Consider the following 20677-nt stretch of genomic DNA (forward strand, 5'->3'; position numbering starts at 1 on the left):
AGAGTTGGGAGACCACAAGGGTCATCCAGTCCAACCCCCTGCAATGCAGTCCTCCCCACCCCCTGTGGGGCTCAAATACATAACCCTGAGATCAATAGTCCCATGCTCTAAAAATAAAAATAAAAGATCCAGTAGCACCTTAGAGATCAACTACCGTAAGTTTAAACAAAAAATTAAAAAAATAATTCCTTCCAGCGGCACCTTAGAGACCAACTAAGTTTGTCATTGGTATGAGCTTTCGTGTGCATGCACACGAAAGCTCATACCAATGACAAACTTTACGGTAGGTAGTTGGTCTCTAAGGTGCTACTGGAAGGATTTTTTAAATTTTTGTTTCGACTACGCCAGACGAGCACGGCTACCTACCTGTAACATGCTCTATACCGTATATTCAGCTATGTATGCCAGTTTAGTTTATTACATTCTACCCTTTTGTTGGTCCAATATGTACTCCTTTGTTTATTCATTTACCGGTATATCCTGCCTTTCTACCAATCCACTCAGGGTGGTGTACACCCTCTGCTACATTTCACCCTCACAACAACCTTGCGAGGCACTTCAGGCTGAGAAGTGGTGGCCTGCTCAAGGGCACCTAGTGGGCTTCATGGTCGAGTGGGGATTTGAACCCGGGTTCAATATTCTAGCCAGTGCACCATACTGCAGTGCACCTTATGGTATTTGACATCTTTTGTGGCATTCATACACTATTATAGAATTGGCAGGGTTGAGATTTGATGATATATAAAGGTCTCTTTGGGGCCTGTGATTCTTCATTGGTGAGGGAAAAGATGCAGCTAAATATAGCATGGAAATATAGGCTCTTAGACCTTTAAAATATGTCCTTGTGAGTTTCAAAGCTTCACTCTTCCATTGTCATAGAAAAGACCCGGGCTGCACAATCCACAGCCTTCCTGCTGGCTTGAGATTGCGATTGTTTCACTGATGATTTGTTTAATTATTTTGTATGATTGCTGTTGTATTTGGGATGTTGTGCTATGTTCTATCTTGTTGTTGTTTAATGCTTGTAAGCAGCTTTGGGCTTTGTTTGTCTTTTTCCTCTTCCCCCCGGGTTCCTTTAGTGCCATGACAATCGTAAGCCCGTGGGCAGGAACCACTACGTTCTACCTGCATGTTTCAAGGCCCTGTGCTTCTGAATACCATGTGCTGGAAACTGTAGGAGAGAAGAGTTGCCTGCTGTGGGGCTTCCCACTGGGGGACGCAACCCCTCTGGCCTGAAAGAAGAAGAGTTTGGATTTGATATCCCGCTTTATCACTACCCGAAGGAGTCTCAAAGCGGCTAACAATCTCCTTTCCCCTCCTCTCCCACAACAGACACCCTGCGAGGTGGGTGGGGCTGAGAGACTTCAAAGAAGTGTGACTAGCCCAAGGTCACACTAAGTTCCCTAGCTTTGCAATATGTTAGTCAGACATTGGCTCCCAGTACGTTTCCGAGCACAGTTCAAAGTGTTGGTGCTGACCTTTAAAGCCCTTCGGTCCAGTATACCTGAAGGAGCGTCTCCACCCCCATCGTTCTGCCCGGACACTGTGAGGGCCTTCTGGCGGTTCCCTCATTGCGAGAAGCCAAGTTGCAGGGAACCAGGCAGAGGGCCTTCTCGGTGGTGGTGCCAGCCCTGTGGAACGCCCTCCCATCAGATGTCAGAGAGAAAAACAGCTACCAGATTTTTAGAAGACACCTGAAGGCAGCCCTGTTTAGGGAGGCTTTAAATGTTTAATAGATTATTTTATTTATTTTCCTCTTGTAAGCCGCCCAGAATGGCTGAGGAAACCCAGCCAGATGGGTGGGATATAACCGTAAGGAAGACAAAGCCAGCCTAGAACCAGAAGCCAAGAATTAGCCACACATCACATCCCTGAAACCCACTTAGGTCAAACGTGCCCTGTTGCAGCAGGTTAACACAAAAGCAGGCAGCCAGAGGTTGCTAAACTGATTTTGGGGGCGGTGGCATTTATTAACAAATCATGCTGCCAAAGGAGGTATTTCAGACTCCAAGCACTGGATTATTTTTTCAGGGTGTCCCTGCTCCCCTGGCATGTTAACATTACTGCGTGCGCGCGAGCACAGAGCACACCCCACCCGCTTAAGATATCAGTGGCTTCCCTTCTCTTTCCATGGTTCATTTTGCATATCCTAAATCCCCCTGCCTATTTTACAAAAACTAAACCATTCAGTATTCCATTATTGCATCCATCAAAACTTGTTTACACTGTTGAATTTATCATAATGCTGCCCCAGCAGTGACCGGAATAAAGCAGGCACGAGTCCAGAGAGAAAGGAGCCTTTACTGAGGTAAAATTTGACCAAAACAGTACATATAGCTTGAGGAGTAACGTGTGAAGAGGTTTGTCTTTGTTAGGTCACGCCTACACAGGGGGAAGCTCCTTCAGAACCCTTTCCCATTCCACGAAGGTAGCAGGTTCAATCCTCATATGGGACAGCTACCTTCCTGTATTGCATGGGGTTGGACTGGATGATTCCCAGGGTCCCTTCCAGCTCAACGGTTCTATGATCTGTCAGTCAGACCAGTCAGGGAATGAACCCCTGAACTCATACACAGAAGAATTTCCGGTTGTACTTCCAAGAATAATGCTGCAACAAAAAAAGAACAAACTGCTGTCTTTGGGCAGAGGAGGTAATAACAACATGAGGGACCCAGGTGGCGCTGTGGGTTAAACCACAGAGTTTAGGGCTTGCTGATCAGAAGGTCGGCGGTTCGAATCCCTGCAACAGGGTGAGCTCCCGTTGCTCGGTCCCAGCTCCTGCCAACCTAGCAGTTTGAAAGCACATCAAAGTGCAAGTAGATAAATAGGGACCACTCCAGCGGGAAGGTAAACGGTGTTTCCGTGCGCTGCTCTGGTTCGCCAGAAGCAGCTTTCTCATCCTGGCAACATGACCCGGAAGCTGTCTGTGGACAAATGCCGGCTCCCTCGGCCTATAGAGTGAGATGAGCGCCGCAACCCCAGAGTCGGACACGAGTGGACCTGATGGTCAGGGGCCCCTTTACCTTTAATATCAACATGAATTGCTTCAGCCCTGGACCTTGACGTCTCCATGCTGGAAGATATCCAACTCTATTGTTCTGTGTTAGCAACACCATCTTTCATGTTTTCTTTAGTTATGGCTCCGGCTGAGAGAGCTCTGAGGATGCTCAGTGGCAGAGCACATGCTTCTGGATGCAGAAGGCTCATGGTTCGATCAGTGGTAGAATCACAGAATTGTAGAGTTGGAAGGGACCCCGACAGTCATCTAGTCCAACAACAACAACAACAACAACAATTTATTACTTATACCCCACCCATCTGGTTGGGCTCCCCAGCCACTTTGGGCGGCTCCCAACAGAATATTAAAAACACAACACAACATCAAACATTATAAACTTCCCTAAACAGGGCTGCCTTCAGATGTCTTCTAAAAGTCAGGTAGTTGTTTATTTCCTGGACATCTGATGGGAGGGCGTTCCACAGCCCTCTGCCTGGTTCCCTGTATCCTCACATCTCGCAGGGAGGGAACCGCCAGAAGGCCCTTGGAGCTGGACCTCAGTGTCCGGGCTGAGCGATTGGGTGGAGACGCTCCTTCAGGTATACTGGGGTGAGGCCGTTTAGGGCTTTAAAGGTCAGCACCAACACTTTAAATTGTGCTCAGAAACGTACTGGGAGCCAGTGTAGCTCTTTCAGGATTGGTGTTATGTGGTCTCAGCAGCCGCTCCCAGTCACCAGTCTGGCAGTCACATTCTGCATTAGTTGCAGTTTCTGGGTCACCTTCAAAGATAGCCCCACGTAGAGTGCATTGCAGTAGTCCAAGCAGGAGATAACTAGAGCATGCACCACTCTAGCAACAAACTCCAACCCCAGCAATGCAGGAATCCTGCCCACACCAGTCCTTGAGCTGCCAGCCAGTGTAGTCAATACATAGCTAGATAGATCAGCGGTCTGATATCGTGTAAGGCAGAGTCCTTTGGAGAGGGGCTATAGGAGAACAACTGATTTCTCTGCAGACAGAATCAGGTTCAACCCCTGGGCTTTCCAAGCAGGGCTGGCAATGTCTTCTGCCTGAAACCCTGGAGAATAGCTATGTTTGGACACAAGGCTTAGATGTTATTTCCAGGCTCAAAAAGAGGAAGAGCAGGATATGTGGGAATCCATTCCTGTGAAATATTCTACAGAAGGAAATCCTGGGCAAAGACAGCAAAACATCACTTAAGTACTTTCTGTCAAATAACTAGTAACATTTCTGTTTTACTTTTTCATTTTTCACATCACTACGAGTGCATGTATAGCAAAACCTATTCATCTTTACACACCACCACAACAAAACAACCCAGGCCTCCTGCCCTCTTTTGAAATTCAGTGTGCACTTGGATTCCTTATTGATTGATTGATTGAACAAGAAAAATACTGAGTCTTGGGGCCCTGCAAAAGCTAACAGATTGATTGTGGACTAAATCTTATATATGTAAGAACAGACACACCATTGACCTTTTGCAGTAGCAAACTGGTGATTTCAGCAATTATAATCTGTAGGGGAGTGCAGAATCATTTGCATGAAACAGGCAAAGGTGGCAGATATTCTGGCACTGCTTCACTGACTGACACAGGTGATGCAACAAATGCAGCCACCCCAAATCAACAGGGTATATTCATCAGAGACCTATTTTCAACAAAGAGTCACCTAGTCTAATCTTGGTGCTCTACCAGGGATCATATAATCCCGTTGTGAATGCTGTAGTCAAGCTAAACAGACTAGTAGGCTGAACATTTTTTGGGTGCCCAATTCCGTTTATGGGCGAACCAGGGTCGTGATCCGAGCCCCACGAGTGCTCCACTGTGCACACCATGTTCCAACAAGGTCTTTCCTCCTTCATTTCAGCCAAGCACACCAGAGCACTTGACATAAGCCGATGGGCAGGAAAGCAGGATTCCATTCTGCCTTGGCTGCACAGGCCTGTCCCCATGATGGAATGGGCGAGTGCAGCCAAAACAGGATGTAACCCTCTGCTTAGCAACTGATGCATGGCGGGTCGGGACCTGCAAAACACAGGCTTGTTTCTCCTCTTCCCAACAGCTGATAGGGAGGAAAGAAAGAGGCACTTTGCTGGCCCTGTGCTTGGAGCAAAGTGCTTGCAATGCTCCTTGTGCATGGCTCCCAAATGCCTGATGGCGCCACCAGGGAACACTGCAAGGGATTTTGACTGGCGAGTGCAGCAAGCCACCTGCCAGTCATGCAACATCATGTGATTGACAGGTGGTTTGTTCCACCGACCTGTCCTGTTTGGCCCTCTTGGTGGGCCCAGATAATGATCTGGCTCCCAGAGCCCAAAAGGATCCCTGATGTATACGATTTCTCTTCTGTGTGGATTCTCTGATGATAAGAAAGGCTAACACTATTAGTGAAGCTCTTCCCACACTCTAAGCATTTATGTGATTTCTCTCCTGCGTGGATTCTTTGATGGGAAGAAAGGCCACTGCTCTGAGCGAAGCTCTTCCCACACTCCGAGCATTTATATGGTTTCTCTCCTGTGTGGAGCCTCTGATGATTAGAGAGTGTATTGCTTCGGCTGAAGCTCTTCCCACAGTCTAAGCATTTATATGGTTTCTCTCCCGTATGGGTCCGTTGATGGTTAGTGAGGTGAGTCTTCTGGTTGAAACTCTTTCCACACTCTGAACATGTAAATGCTTTCTCTCCTGTATGTAGTCTGTGGTGTATTGCTAAGGTTTGGCTGCAACTGAAGCTCTTTCCACACACTGAGCATTTGAAGATTTTTTCACTTGAATGGGTATTTTGATGGTAAGTCAGGTGACTGTTATGACTAAAGCTTTTCCCACATTCTGAACATTTAAATGGTTTCTCGCCTGTATGGAGTCTCTGATGATTAGACAGGCTACTGCTATGAGTGAAGTTCTTGCCACACACTGAGCATATATATGGTTTCACTCCAGTGTGGATTCTTTGATGATTAAGCAGGTCATAGCTCTGACAGAAACTCTTTCCACACTCACAACATTTAAATGGTTTCTCTCCTATATGAATTTTTTGATGGTAAGAAAGGCTACTAGTATTAGTGAAGCTCTTTCCGCACTCTGAACATTTATACGGTTTCTCTCCTGTGTGAAGTCTCTGATGACTAGAAAGACTACTGCTATGACTGAAGTTTTTGCCACACACCAGGCATTTATATGGTTTTCCTCCAGTGTGGATTCTTTGATGATAAAGAAGGCCATAGCTCTGGAAAAAACTCTTTCCACACTCAGAACATTTAAACGGTTTGTCTCCTGTGTGCGTTTTTTGATGGTAAGAAAGGCTACTGCTATGAGTAAAGCTCTTTCCACACTCTGAGCATTTATACAGTTTTTCTCTTGTATGGATTCTTTGATGAGAAAGAAGGTGGTTGCTCTGGCTGAAGCTCTTTCCACAGTGAAAACATTTATACGGCTTCTCTCCTGTGTGGGTTCTTTCATGATAAGAAAGGCTACTACTATTAGTGAAGCTCTTTCCACACTCTGAGCATGAATACGGTTTCTCTCCTGTATGGATTCTTTTATGTTTACAAAGGCTATTGTTATGAGTGAAGTTCTTTCCGCACACTGAGCATTTGTATGGTTTTTCTTCTGTGTGGATTCTTTGATGAGAGATGAGGCCACTGCTCTGACAGAAACTCTTTCCACACTCAGAACATTTATATGGTTTTTCTCCTTTATGAGCCCTTTGATGGTAAGAAAGGCTACTGCTGTGAGTAAAACTCTTCCCACACTCTGAGCATTTATAAGGTTTCTCCCCTGTGTGGATTCTCTGATGAGAAAGAAGCTCACTCCTCTGGCTGAAGTTCTTTTCGCAATGAAAACATTTATAAGGTTTCTCTTCAGTGTGGACTCGTTGGTGATATGAAAGACTGCTGCTGCTAGTGAAGCTCTTTCCACACTTTGAGCATTCAAACGGTTTCTCTCCTGTATGGATCCTTCGATGATTAAAAAGGGTACTGCTTTGAGTGAAGCTCTTTCCACATTCTGTGCATTTATATGGTTTCTCACCTGTGTGGATTCTTTCATGCACAATGAGATGCTTCCTGTAGTTGAAGCTCCTTCCACATTCTGAACATTTAAATGGTTTCTCCCCTTCATGCAATCTTCTAAGATTCCTAAGGCTTGATATCCTAGTTAGGGCTCTTGTACCTCGGGGGATTTTTGCCTGTTTCTTTCCTGTGTGACATTCTTCTGCCATCACAATTTCACCGAAGCCAGTGCCTTCTGGAACAACAGCTTTCTCCCTCAAATTCTCTTCTGCTTCAGTTTTCATTCTCTGCTGCCCGTCCTCTTTGTTGCTCTCCTTCTGATCACCTGCAGGAATACAAAGGGAAACCTGATCAGGGAGGAACAGCTTCCCTAATTCCCTAAACAATACCAGCCACATACTATGTGACCAACAGAATGGGAAAGACAGTGGGGAGGTAGATCCTGCAATATACAGGTAATGACCGATTTACAGTACACACAATTGTGCACATCCCAAACCAGGAAGTGACCCTAAAACAGCAGAAGGGGGCGGGGCAGAACACTTTACGCCAATGTGTACGGAGACGTAGAACGTAATCCCCATGCAAAACAAGGATAGCCTGTATTAAAACAGCATTGGGTCTCAGGTCTGGCTCTGCATCTGCAAGCAAGATTGATTACCTGGCAATATAGTCCTCCTAACCAGGCACCCCCAAACTGCGGCCCTCCAGATGTTTTGGCCTACAACTCCCATGATCCCTAGCTAACAGGACCAGTGGTCAGGGGTGATGGGAATTGTAGTCCAAAACATCTGGAGGGCTGAAGTTTGGGGGTGCCTGGTCATAACTAAGAAATACTCACAGCAGGATAAAAAAATAGCAGCTGGCTCCACTTTCCAAGGGTGTCACAACTAAGAGAAAACAAGTAGAGGGGAGCTAGAAACATAGAGGGTGAAAAGTAGAGATTCAGCAAGAGAAAAATACAGAGGGTGAAGGAGACAAGAGGAAGAGGGGGAAGAGAGAGCAGTGTGAGACAGAGAATGGCAGAGGGAAAGTCTGGTGGAAGCTTTTCTTTATTTATTGTATTTTTCTTCCAGCTTTTTCTTCAAGGAGTTCCAGGTGCCATACTCGTCTCTTCCCGACCTCAATTAACCCCAACAACCCTGTGATGAGAGACAGTCCCAAGAAACTCATTCTACCCTGTTTCCCCAAAAATAAGACATACCCATAAAATAAGCCGTAGCAGGATTTCTAAGCATTTGCGCATACCCTGAAAATAAGACACAGTGATAGGCGGAGTTCTGGAGGGCACCAAGGAAGAGGCGACGCTGGATGCGTAATAAAAAAAAAAGACATCCCCTGAAAATAAGTCATAGTGGTCTTCTTGAGGAAAAATAAATATAAGACAGTTTCTTATTTTGGGGAAAACATGGTAGTGAGTTTCCTGGCCGAGTTGTGATTTGAACCCTGGTCTCCCGGGTTCTAGTCTAGGTATAGGCAACCTCGGCCCGCCAGGTGTTTTGGGACTACAACTCCCATGATCCTGAGCTAACAGGACTAGTGGTCAGGGATGATGGGAATTGTAGTTCCAAAACATCTGGTGGGCCAAGGTTGCCAGTGCCTGTTCTAGTCAGACACTCCAACCACTACAACATACTGGTTTTACCCCATAGAGGAAGGAAAACAGAATTAAAAGGGGGTGGTAAGGGAGGGAGGTCTGGGGGACAGGAAACCTTCAAGAACAGGCTGAATGAAGGGATTTTTTTAAGTCAGGGAACCTATGTTAAGGAAGGCAGGGGGAGTGTAAGAAGCAGCACTTCCTGGAGGAAGCAAAACTTACAAACAAGAGTGGATCAAAGGTGACAGGCGGTCTCTGAAAGCAAGAGAAATTCTGGGCTTCTGACAATCCTTCGGATAGGCAGAGGGGGTAGGGAGTGACTGTAGTGCAAATAAAACAGGGGACCCTAAACAACTGTGGAAAGGGTTTTAAAGAAAGCATAGAGCAGCAAAAAGGAAAAATTTATCATTCAATCCATTTTGGACCACTCTAGTCCTTTGTTGGCTCCAATACTCTGGCCACCTCATGAGAAGAGAAGAATCCTTGGAAAAGACCTTGATGTTGGGAAAGATGGAGGGCACTAGGAGAAGGGGAAGACAGAGGACGAGATGGTTGGACAGTGTTCTCGAAGCTACGAACATGAGTTTGACCAAACTGCGGGAGACAGTGGAAGACAGGAGTGCCTGGCGTACTCTGGTCCATGGGGTCACGAAGAGTCGGACACGACTAAACGACTAAACAACAAGTCCTTTGTTACACAGAAAGGTCAGGGTGGTCTGGAACATAATGGACAATAAATTACCCTCTTTTTCCTACCCCTCAGGATTTTCTAAATCCTGAGTCAGAAAGGATTGTGGCATGGCTGCAGGAGGGTCTTCATACAGATAATTTTTAAAATCACCAATATTCCCTGCTTTCAGTAACTCAGCCAAGAAAAAGAAGGAGCCTTACCCACAGAATCCATATTTCCACAATTCTCCTCCATAACTTCCCTGTGCAGGGCCCTCTGGCCTGGATAAAGCAGAGCCCACTCCTCCTCTGTGGAAAAGTGCACAGCCACCTCCACAAAGATCACAGGACCTCGAAAGCAAGAAAAGAAGGAGCCTTCCTCTCACGGACTCCTGCATCTCAAGGAGGATACTGCAGAGTGGTAAAAAGGGGCAGAAAAGAGCCACCACAATGAAAACGCTCTGCTTTTCTTTAAAGTCCACTCCTACAGCAGCTGTGTACCATTTTTTAAAAATATATTTAACCAGATAAATCAGGACATCTGCGCATCTTGGGGGAGGGCAGTGGCTCAGTGGCAGAGCACCTGCTTTGCATGCAGAAGGTCCTGAGTTCACCTCCTGGTTTTGCTGGGGAAGAAGACCCTGGAGGGCCGCTGCCAGTCCGTGTGGGCAACACTGTTGCCCTGAACAATGGACTGAGGCGCAGGGAGCTTTGTGAAAACCTCCATATCCCAATCCTTGTGCGACTCTAGTCGCCTCCTTTGCAAGATTCAGTGGGAGGCAGATTCCTGCGCTTCGGGGGGAGGGAGGAAGCTCACGGGCAGAGCAGCTGCTTGGTATGCAGAAGGTCCCGGGCTCCATCCCCAGTTGGGCTGGGAAGAGCCCCCTGGGCCCGCCATCAGGGGGAGCTGCTGCCAGCCCGCGCAGGCAATACTGAGCTAGCTGAACCACTGGTCCGATTCAGCGACGGAGTTTTCCTCCCTCCCTTCTCACCCCCATCACCATCCCTATGAAGGCAGAGTGGCCCCCAAGGCCCCCTTTGCGGCCTCCAGAAACCTCCGCCCCCCACCCGGCTGCGCCTACCTCAAGCGCCGCTCGGCCGTCGTCCTTCTCGTCCGACGCCCTGCGCGCCTCTTTCGCTCTCGCCCCAAGGCATGACGGGAAAGCCAGTGCCGCCGAGCGCGGCTGCCACGGAATCTCACCGTCCCGGTGGAGGAAGGAAACTACGACTCCCAGCAGCCACCGCGAAGGGAGGACTTGGAACGTCCAGCTGCTCCGCGCTGACTGGAAGGGGAGGGGAAAGAAGGGCGGTATTATTACTTCCTTGCTTGTAGTGGCGGCTCACAGCCTGCAGGTGGCGCCGCGCTCCCGCTTCCATTCAAAGCTCCCTTGGGGTGGATTTCATTCATTTGATTGAATTATATTTCTGTGCCACTTTCAATTCAAACGAATCCCAAAGCTGCTTACAAGCATTGAATAACAAGATAGAACATCCCAAATACAACATCAATCATATGAAATAATTTAACAAATCATCAGTGAAACAATCGCAACCTCAAACCAGCAGGGAGTCTGGGATTGCGCAGCCCGGGTCCTCCTGGGGGGGGGGGAGAGCTCTGCTTCAGTCCGGACCATTCATTTTAGTGGATTGCTCTTCTAGATACTTGTGTATCAGATTTGCACGGAGGAGCAGTCAGACATTTAAAAACGAAGGTGTCAGGGCCGCTGTAAGCCAGGAAACCTAGGTCCGTTGTGGGGATTTGTTTCACTGCACACATGCAATTTTTTATAAAATTATTATTTGAAATACGTTTTGTGATGTTCTAGATTTGCCCAAAACGGAAGTCAAAAAATTTGAAAAATATGCGTGTAGCTTTAAGCCAGACAAGGATTTGAGTCACTTGAATAAAAAAAAGAAATAATTTATTATTATTATTATTATTATTAACAACTACCGGTATTAAAACACTCCTGCTTCCTCTCTTCCCCTCTCCCTGCCATAGCAATTTTAAATTTATTTTCAATACAGCTGGAGGTGCAGGAGCAGTTCTGCACAAAAGAGGTGGAGCTTTTTGGTTTTTCTTTTTAAATGTGAAATTATGGCCATTGACACGAAGTATTTCTGATGAGCTCGAATAGAAGTGTTTAGTTAAACGCATAAATGCTTTGTCCAGAACCTTGGACTTATGTATAGTATAATAAAAACCCCTCTCTAGGCAGGCAAATGCTTCTAGTAAATAAGTAAAAAGGTAAAGGTAAAGGACCCCTGAATGGTCAAGTCCAGTCTATGGCGACTATAAGGTTGCGGCACTCATCTCGCTTTCAGGCCAAGGCAGCCGGCGTTTGTCCAAACATCTTTCTGGGTCATGTGGCCAGCAGGACTAAACCGCTTCTGGTGCAACAGAACACCACAGTGGAAACCTGAGCGTATGGAAACGACATTTACCTTCCCGTCACCTATTTATCTACTTGCGCTGGTATGCTTTCGAACTGCTAGGTTGGCAGGAGCAGGGACAGAACAGGAGCTCACTCCGTTGTGGGGATTGAACCACTGACCTTCTGATCGGCAAGCCCCACAGGGCCACTGGCATCCCTACTTCTAGTGAAATATTTAATTGACAGAGAAAAAAGAGATTGGAGCAGGCTCAGATACAATGATGAGATCTAGTTCCTCATCTTGCACTCTCTCCCATAATGCTTTCTGTAAAAGATAATGCTCGATACAAGAGTAAGAATTATGAACCTTTGTGCGGAGTGTGTGTGGAAAGTCTTTTGTGGGGTGTAGCACTCAGCACATGTCCATGAGGTCAAAGACAGATCATTCAGTTGACTCTCGCTGGATGATTCAGGAACAACAGCCACTGCTGCCCATGGCCCGATTGCAACAAACATTTAAGTCACCTCCTAAGATGATAGTACCGGTCGGAAAGGATTGTAACACTTGCAGAGTGTTCTTTGAAAAATTGATATGCTCAGAGATCCAGGAGTAAACTTGCAAAAGGCAAGTTGTTCAGTCAATGGTGTTCCATTTATACATGCACATACTTCCACTGCTCCCCCCCCCAAAAAAGGTTAAGGAGTACTCTCATTTTCCTACTCATGTTGAAATACTGCCCCTCAATGAGGCCAAACTTAGATTCACAAAATGTTTAAGGGTCCCCCCAGATAAAAAGCACTGAATACGTCCCTTTAGGATCTATCAAAATTTTATTAATAACAAGTGGACATTTATTAATTACAAGCATGGCAACTCCACAAGGTTTTGAGCCCCCTATGCAAACTTGTGCCCCCAGCCACTCTCCTCCCAATAATTTTCTCTCGAAAAGATTTCCACTGCTGGGTCCCCTGCAGTATAACAATGTCTGGCTACTCTCTGTTTGCGTTCGCTTCTGTCATGAAGGAGGGGAGCCTAGGACAGCCTGGCTCTCCAACCCCCTTTGTTGCTGACTTGAACACAACAGCCCTGCAGGGTCACCAAATTGGCTCAAAGTAGTCTTATTAAGCTTTTTTGCATGTCCACCAAGCATAGTAAAATGTCACTTCATATTTTTCAAACTTCCAACAAACATTTGGAACTCCTTTCTAACTTCCAAAACCTCATTTTATAAAATTTCTCTTTTAAGATCAGAATACAGTGTGAATTTTGATCCTTTGGTCCACATGTTGCCCCTGTTCCACCTGTATATTATAACAATCTTTTGCCCATTTAATCATGCATGCCTTATTTAACTTCTTCTTGAGTTTCAGATTTCAACAAATGCTTATACAGTTTTGCAACAACATGCTTATTGTCTGCCGTTCTTTGGTCTATACTGTCTTTTTATCCGCCTTTTCTATCAGATCCCTTTCAAATTGTGAACTCTGGTTCATAAAACCATTTTGCCTATCTAAATTAAACATTTAATTTTAATTGAAGCCAGTCTGTCACTGCATAATGAGCATCAGCAAAGGTCTGCAGCTTGAAAGTTCCATTTTAAATCTTTATAATTTTCTCATCTTTCGAGTAAAAAATTGTGCTGTACAAAAAGTTTGCTTGCATCCCCAACCATTTGTATCCTTATACCTGAATTATTCTCAAATAATTATTTTAGCTTCTGTTTGCAATCCTATACAACCTTTTCCTGTTGCAGCTACATTTCATTGAGTCACCATCTAAAGAAACCATTTTTTCTTTTTAAAAGTCAGTATAACTGGATTGTGATCTGAAAAAAATCTAAGGTAATATTTCAACCTTATCAACCCCAGTAGCCAAAGTAAACCAAAGTAAAGCAACACATTAATAAAATGCTGTTTTTTCTTCATTTGGGGCATGGAGGTCTACAACCAAAGTTTGTCCAACATACTTACCTTGTTCACCAGAAAGTTTCAACAGAGTTGAGAATATATATATAAAACAGCTCACTCTCTTTTCTTCAGTCCTGTTAGTCCTCACCTAGGTTCTTTTTTATTCAAATAGTTTATACCTTTTCCCGTGTTTCTTTATCACCCAACTTTGTATCTTCAACCTCCACTTTCTGTTGTGATTGCTGTGATTTTCTGACCCCATCTTGTATTGTCTCTTTTGTATTTGTGTTTATTCAATTTCAGATTTACAGTAAATTTGTCTGTAAATATTTGTTCTTCAAAAGTAAAAATTACTCCCTCTGGTATGTCCCATCTAAGCTAGATTCCTTTCTGCTTCAGTTTACCTGTAAAAATAATTAGTCAATATCTTCAGGGGAATCTCTTTCAGCACAATTACATCTGTATTGACCATTTTCAGCCTAGTATCAAAGCGTTGCTGTAAGACTTAGTCTCTTGGTTCCCCCCCTAACAAAATGTACAAAAGCTAAGAAATACAAATATATACAGTAAATTGATGCAGAAGATTTAAAAAGCTAATGTTCAATTGAAGCAAGATCTTTTCCTTTCAGGACTAACGGATATGCAATTAGAAAATGATTGTGGACGATTATTTGAATACATGAATATGGCGGCAAGACTTTTATTATACAGAAAGATGGAAATATTTAACATTACTTGCTATGGAGGAAGTGTTGTGGAAATTACTGGACTTGGCTGAGATGGCGAAGCTGACGTACTTAATCACAGAAAAATCATTGTTAATTAATAATTATTGGAAACCCCTTATGGGCTTTTTGTGGGGGGGTGGATGAACTTGTGATATCTAGGTTTGGAGATTGAACAGTACAGTATACGCGTTTATGGAAAATATACCAGGTGTTTACCTTGGAGTGAAAGTTTTGAATAATTGTTTAGATATAGCTGACAAGCAAGGAATTAGAATCCCTCCCTTTTCCTATTTCTTTTGCCTTTTTGTATTTTAAAAAGATAATTGGATACTAATCTTTGTATCTCTTTTTTAAAGCTTTAATAAAAATACTTTTTTTAAAAAAAGAGGCCTTAATAAGAAAGGGATTTAATCACACTCTCATGTAAATAGTTTCTTCCCTTCGTGGTTTCTTTGATGTTGAGTAAGGTTTGATTTAAAACAAAAGCTCTTTCCACACTCCTTGCATTCATACGGCTTCGCCCCTGTGTGGATGCTTTGATGGGTGGTAAGGGCTCCTGATTGAATGAAGCGCTTTCCACACTCCATACACTGATATGGCTTCTCCCCTGTGTGAGTTCTTTGATGCTTAGTAAGGCTTCCGCTACAACCGAAGCACCTTCCACATTCCACACATTGAAATGGTTTCACGCCTGCATGGATTCTTTCATGCGTAGTTAGGTTTCCTTTCATAGTGAAGCTCTTTCCACACTCCTCACATTTAAATGGCTTCTCCCCTGTGTGGGTTCTTCGATGCAGAGAAAGTGAGCCGCTAACTCTAAAGCTCCTTCCACACTCAACACATTTATATGGTTTCTCCCCTGTGTGGATTCTTAGATGTACAGTAAGATATTTTCTCTCACTGAAGCTCTTTCCACACTGTGTGCATTCATAAGGTTTCTCCCCTGTGTGGCTTCTTTGATGTACATTAAGGCTTCCTCTCTGAGTGAAGCATTTCCCACACTTATCGCATTCATATGGCTTCAAACCTGCGTGAACTATTTTATGCTGAAAAAGATGGCTACTACACTTGAACCTCTTTCTGCATACCACACACACATACGGCTTCTCCCCTGTATGACTTCTCTGATGGGAAGTAAGGCTTCCACTACAACGGAAGTTCTTCCCACACTCCATACATTTATATGGTTTCTCCCCTGTATGGATTCTTTGATGGAGAACAAGGCTTCCACTATGGCCGAAATTCTTTCCACATTCCAAACATTTATATGGTTTTAGCCCTGTGTGTGTTCTTAAATGTCTAGTTAGATAGCTACTGTTTCTGAACTTCTTTCCACACTCCACACATTCACAGGGATTTGCTGCTGTATGGATTATTTGATGTCTGTTAAGTCCTAAAGTATGAGAGAAGCTCTTTCCACATTCCTTACATTTATATGGTTTCTCCCCCTTGTGTGTTCTTTGATGTGAAATAAAGTGTCCCTGTTGACTGAAGCTCTTCCCACACTCCATGCATTCATATGGTTTCTCCCCTGTGTGTGTTCTTTGATGGACAGTAAGGCCTCCTTTCTGACAGAAGCACTTTCCACACACCAGGCATTCATATGGTTTCTCCCCTGTGTGTGTTCTTTGATGGACAGTAAGGCCTCCTTTCTGACAGAAGCATTTTCCACACTCCATACATTCATATGGCTTCAGCCCTGTGTGGGTTCTTAGGTGCACAGCAAGTTTTCCAGTATCTCTGAAGCTCTTCCCGCACTCCATACAATCATATGGCTTCTCCCCTGTGTGGGTTCTTTGATGGCTGGTAAGGGCTCCTGTTTGACTGAAGCTCTTTCCACACTCCAAACATTGATATGGCTTCTCCCCTGTGTGAGTTCTTTGATGTACAGTGAGGGTTTTGATACAACTGAAGCTCTTTTCACACTCCACACATTCATATCGCTTCTCACGTCTGTGAGTTCTCCGATGTGAAGTAAGGTCTCCCCTTTCACTGAAGCTCTTTCCACACTCCTCACATTTATATATCTCCCCCCTTGTGTGGATTTTGCAGTGTCTATTTAAATGTGATTTAGATCTGAATGTCTTCCCACAGTCTGGGCACTTTTCCCTTCTTCCTTTGTGGCCTTGTGGAAAAGGGAGTTTGCGGACATCGGTGCTCTGAGAAGTAGAGGTTTTCTTCCCCTGGTTTCCCTCGTTCCTCTTTCGACCCCTTTTTTCCCCAGCCATCTCTCTTCCGACCTGTTTTTCCGCAATGTCACTTCAGAAGAATGTCAGAAATCAGCTGCTATGGGAAAAACGAAAAGAAGGTGGGTATCCTAGGAGTTCAAAGATTTCAAAAAGGAAGTAAAGATTCCTCTTTCTTCCCTTACTCTACAGTTTGATGTGAAGTATGGTTTTCACTACAACTGAAACTCTTTGCACCATTCATGCATTTATAAGCATTCTTCCAGTGTGGAAACTCTTATTATCCTTAGGGCAGGACTGCAACTGAAGCTCCTCCTTCGATCTTCTCATTTATATGGTGTTCTCCTTTCTGTGGAGCACAAAATTTATTCCACTCCTCTTTTAATTCCTGCTGATTTTTAAATATTTGTTTCTTCATGTTATACTTGCTTCTTCCCAAAGCAGCAGCTCCTGATAATTCTCACTCTCCTGCCCATCCACTGCATAGAAGGATTAAAAAAACAAAACAAAACACCACATCAGGAGTTTGAACCAGAAATCAAGGATCATGTTAGGGATAAAGGCTAATTATCCCTGGGCGATGGGCTTCGCGGGTTGGTAAATGCTTCTCTCCATGAGGGAGCGTTCCCAGACCCGCTGAAAGAGGCGGTTATTAAACCGCTTCTTAAAAAACCATCTTTAGATCCGGCCAATATGGCCAACTATCGCCCAGTCTCAAATCTTCCATTCTTGGGCAAGGTGATTGAGCGAGTGGTTGCGGAACAACTCCAGGCACGCCTGGAAGAAGCGGACCATTTGGATCCCTTCCAGTCAGGATTCAGGCCTCATCATGGGACTGAAACTGCCTTGGTCGCACTGGTCGATGATCTCCGGCGGGCTAGGGACAAAGGTAAGAGCTGTTTCCTTGTTCTGCTGGATCTCTCAGCGGCTTTTGACACCATCGACCATAACATCCTTCTGGACCGTCTAGAGGGCTTGGGAGCTGGGGGCACTGTCATGCAGTGGTTCCGCTCCTTCCTCCTGGGCCGTGTTCAGAAAGTGGTGGTGGGGGATGAGTGTTCAGACCCCTGGGCGCTCACTTGTGGGGTGCCTCAGGGTTCTGTCCTCTCCCCCATGCTTTTTAACATCTATATGCAGCCGCTGGGAGAGATCATCAGGGGGTTTGGGCTGGGTGTCCATCAGTATGCTGATGATACCCAGCTCTACCTCTCTTTTAAATCAGAACCAGTGAAGGCGGTGAAGGTCCTGTGTGAGTGCTTGGAGGCGGTTGGAGGATGGATGGCGGCTAACAGATTGAGATTGAATCCTGACAAGACAGAAGTACTGTTTGTGGGGGACAGGAGGCGGGCGGGTGTGGAGGACTCCCTGGTCCTGAATGGGGTAACTGTGCCCCTGAAAGACCAGGTGCGCAGCCTGGGAGTCATTTTAGACACACAGCTGTCCATGGAGGCACAGGTCAACTCCGTGTCCAGGGCAGCTGTTTATCAGCTCCATCTGGTACGCAGGCTGAGTCCTTACCTGCCCAGTGACTGTCTCTCCAGAGTGGTGCATGCTCTAGTTATCTCTCGCTTGGACTACTGCAATGCGCTCTACGTGGGGCTACCTTTGAAGGTGACCCGGAAACTACAACTAATCCAGAATGCGGCAGCTAGACTGGTGACTGGGAGCGGCCGCCGAGATCACATAACACCGGTCCTAAAAGACCTACATTGGCTCCCAGTACGTTTCCGAGCACAATTCAAAGTGTTGGTGTTGACCTTTAAAGCCCTAAACGGCCTCGGTCCGGTATACCTGAAGGAGCGTCTCCACCCCCATCGTTCTGCCTGGACACTGAGGTCCAGCTCCGAGGGTCTTCTGGCGGTTCCCTCATTACGAGAAGCCAAGTTACAGGGAACCAGGCAGAGGGCCTTCTCGGTAGTGGCACCCACCCTGTGGAATGCCCTCCCACTAGAGGTCAAAGAGAACAATTACCAGACCTTTAGAAGGCATCTCAAGGCAGCCCTATTTAGGGAAGCTTTTAATGTTTGATGGATTTCTGTATTTTAGAATTTCTGTTTTTTCGGAAGCCGCCCAGAGTGGCTGGGGGAACCCGGCCAGATGGGCGGGGTATAAATAATAAATTATTATTATTATTATTATTATAATTAGCTGCCTCCCTTAATTCAGTTTTCTCCCCTTTCCTCACTGCGCGAAAACGGCTTAGGACACTAGTATGACTGCTATACTATTCACAGATAATGAAAGCAATGTTGGTATGCATCTAACTGAATACAGTAAATAACAAACAGGACACTGAAAAATAAATAGGTAACAGCACATTAGCTTAAAATAATAATAATACTGTAATTAATGAGAAGTTAGGGAGCGTTTGTAAGAAGAGCTAACGGATTCTGCCCTGAGACCTGCGCTTATAGGGGGGTATACAAATTTAATTAATAGTAATAATAATTCCTAGTTGGTTGAAATCATATGGGTGGGTTGTGACTGTTGTGGGAAAAGGTGTTGTAATTATGTGACCGATTAGCTCATGAATATATGTTAGTTCAGGGGGTATAAAATACCATATCTGGGAGCTACAACCTTGCAGTCCCTTTGGGATTTCCAGATGTTTGTATTAATAAGGGCATAATTTTTCACTTAAAGCCAGTGCCTGTTGCCATTCCTTTTTAAAAAAATCCCCCCTCAAACATAATTTTTCCTATGTCTTTATTTTCTCCCTTCTTACCCCCCCCCCAAAATTAAAAATTCAAAAATGAAAAATAAAAATTCAAAGATGCAATTACAGCTTTCCACCAAAGAAGAAAGATTCTGTTGGTCTGATGTAGTAAAAAAAATTTTTTTTAAATGTCCAGTAGCACCTTAGAGACCAACTAACAAACTTAGCTGGTCGTTGGTCTCTAAGGTGCTACTGAACAATTATTTAAATATTTTTCGACAAAGAAGAAAGTTATTTTTAGCCTTTTAGTCTCTGCTGCGGAAGGCGGTGAGGGAGGGGGAGAGACCTTGGAAATGGCTTTAGTTTTTTAAACTTCTTTTCTTACCGTAAATCCAATCAGGTAGGGCCTCTAAAACCAAATTCAAACCTTCGCCCAGGAATAATTATAATAATAATGAAAGGGGAAGAAGGAGGAGAAGGAGAAAGCCAAGGTATCAAGAGAAATGATCCCTCTAAATAGGGAATTTTTCTTCCACCCCAAAGCCCCCTCCCCTGCTCTGCATTCCATTCCTCCTCCTTCCTTCCTGTTGGGGGGATCTCCTTTGCATTCAAAGGCACTCTGCACTCGGCTGAATGGGGGTTTGGGACAGCCCCTGCCGGCCAGTGCAACCAATACTAGTTGAGCCAAGGGGTGGAAGTCAGTTTCCTCCGCTCCTACTGAAGCAGCTCGCCCTTTTGAACCCCGAGGGAATCTCGCTTCGTTTGCAACGGAAGAGACCATAGATCATGGGCAAAGAGGGACAAACTTTGCATGCAAAAGGATCAGATCAGATCATGGGCAGACACACACACACACACACACACACACACACACACACACACACACACACACACACACACACACACGAAAATACAGGAGAGCCGCTGCCAGTCCGCGCAGGCAACGCTGAGCGAGGTGAACGGGTAACCGATGGTCTGAACTCAAGATTCTTGAGGTTTTTTCCTTGGCTGGTTGATGGTTTGCAGCCGAGTTTCAAATTTGGAAGCGGCATCCACCCAGTTCCCCAGTTCTGTCTCATCCATTCAAATGTCAAAACGCGGCGAGACCCTATTGAAAAAGGGGGAGGGAGGCTCCTTACTTACAGTTTATTTATATTTGCAAGGACGGCTGCAGATTTCATACCTACGCCACGGATCTTGCATAAAAAGAGAGAGAGAGATTGAGAGAGAAAGGGAGGGAAGGAGGGAGGAAGAGGAGGAGTTTTGGTGGGATTCCAAGGAAAGTGCAAAGCGCATTTTTCCACGGGCGATCTGCCGGTCTCCCCACCTGCCCTCTACTGGCTGGAGCCGTGCATCATCATCATCATCATCATCATCAACATCATTTTTATTTATACCCCGCCCATCAGCCACTCTGGGCGGCTCCCAACAGAATATTAATTAAAAACACGATAAAACATTGAAAAAACTTTCCTAAACAGGATTGCCTTCAGATGTGCAAACACACACACACACACACCCCTCAACACATAA

General features: G+C 45.1%; 1 protein-coding gene across 1 annotated transcript; it reads right to left on the bottom strand.

Annotated features, from left to right (window-relative positions):
* Positions 1-2281: 2281 nt before the first annotated feature.
* LOC132591116 (uncharacterized) lies at positions 2282-20441 on the bottom strand. The gene is made up of 3 exons (XM_088664265.1): positions 20288-20441; positions 14784-16967; positions 2282-7176 (listed from the first exon to the last, which is right to left on the bottom strand). The coding sequence occupies exons 2-3, from the start codon at positions 16528-16530 to the stop codon at positions 5246-5248; spliced, it is 3678 nt and encodes a 1225-aa protein (XP_088520391.1). The 5' UTR covers positions 16531-16967; positions 20288-20441; the 3' UTR covers positions 2282-5245.
* Between the last annotated feature and the right edge of the window lie 236 nt (positions 20442-20677).

The sequence above is a fragment of the Zootoca vivipara genome, chromosome 2, assembly GCF_965207765.1.
Source record: "Zootoca vivipara chromosome 2, rZooViv2.hap1.1, whole genome shotgun sequence".
Lineage (NCBI taxonomy): Eukaryota > Metazoa > Chordata > Lepidosauria > Squamata > Lacertidae > Zootoca > Zootoca vivipara.

Coding starts and splice junctions, on each gene's coding strand:
- LOC132591116 (XM_088664265.1), bottom strand. CDS start 16,530: ATGGCTGGGGAAAAAAGGGGTCGAAAGAGGAACGAGGGAAACCAGGGG. Junction 7,177..14,783: donor GGAGTGTGGAAAGAGCTTTT/GTTTTAAATCAA, acceptor GAGGTACAAGAG/CCCTAACTAGGATATCAAGC.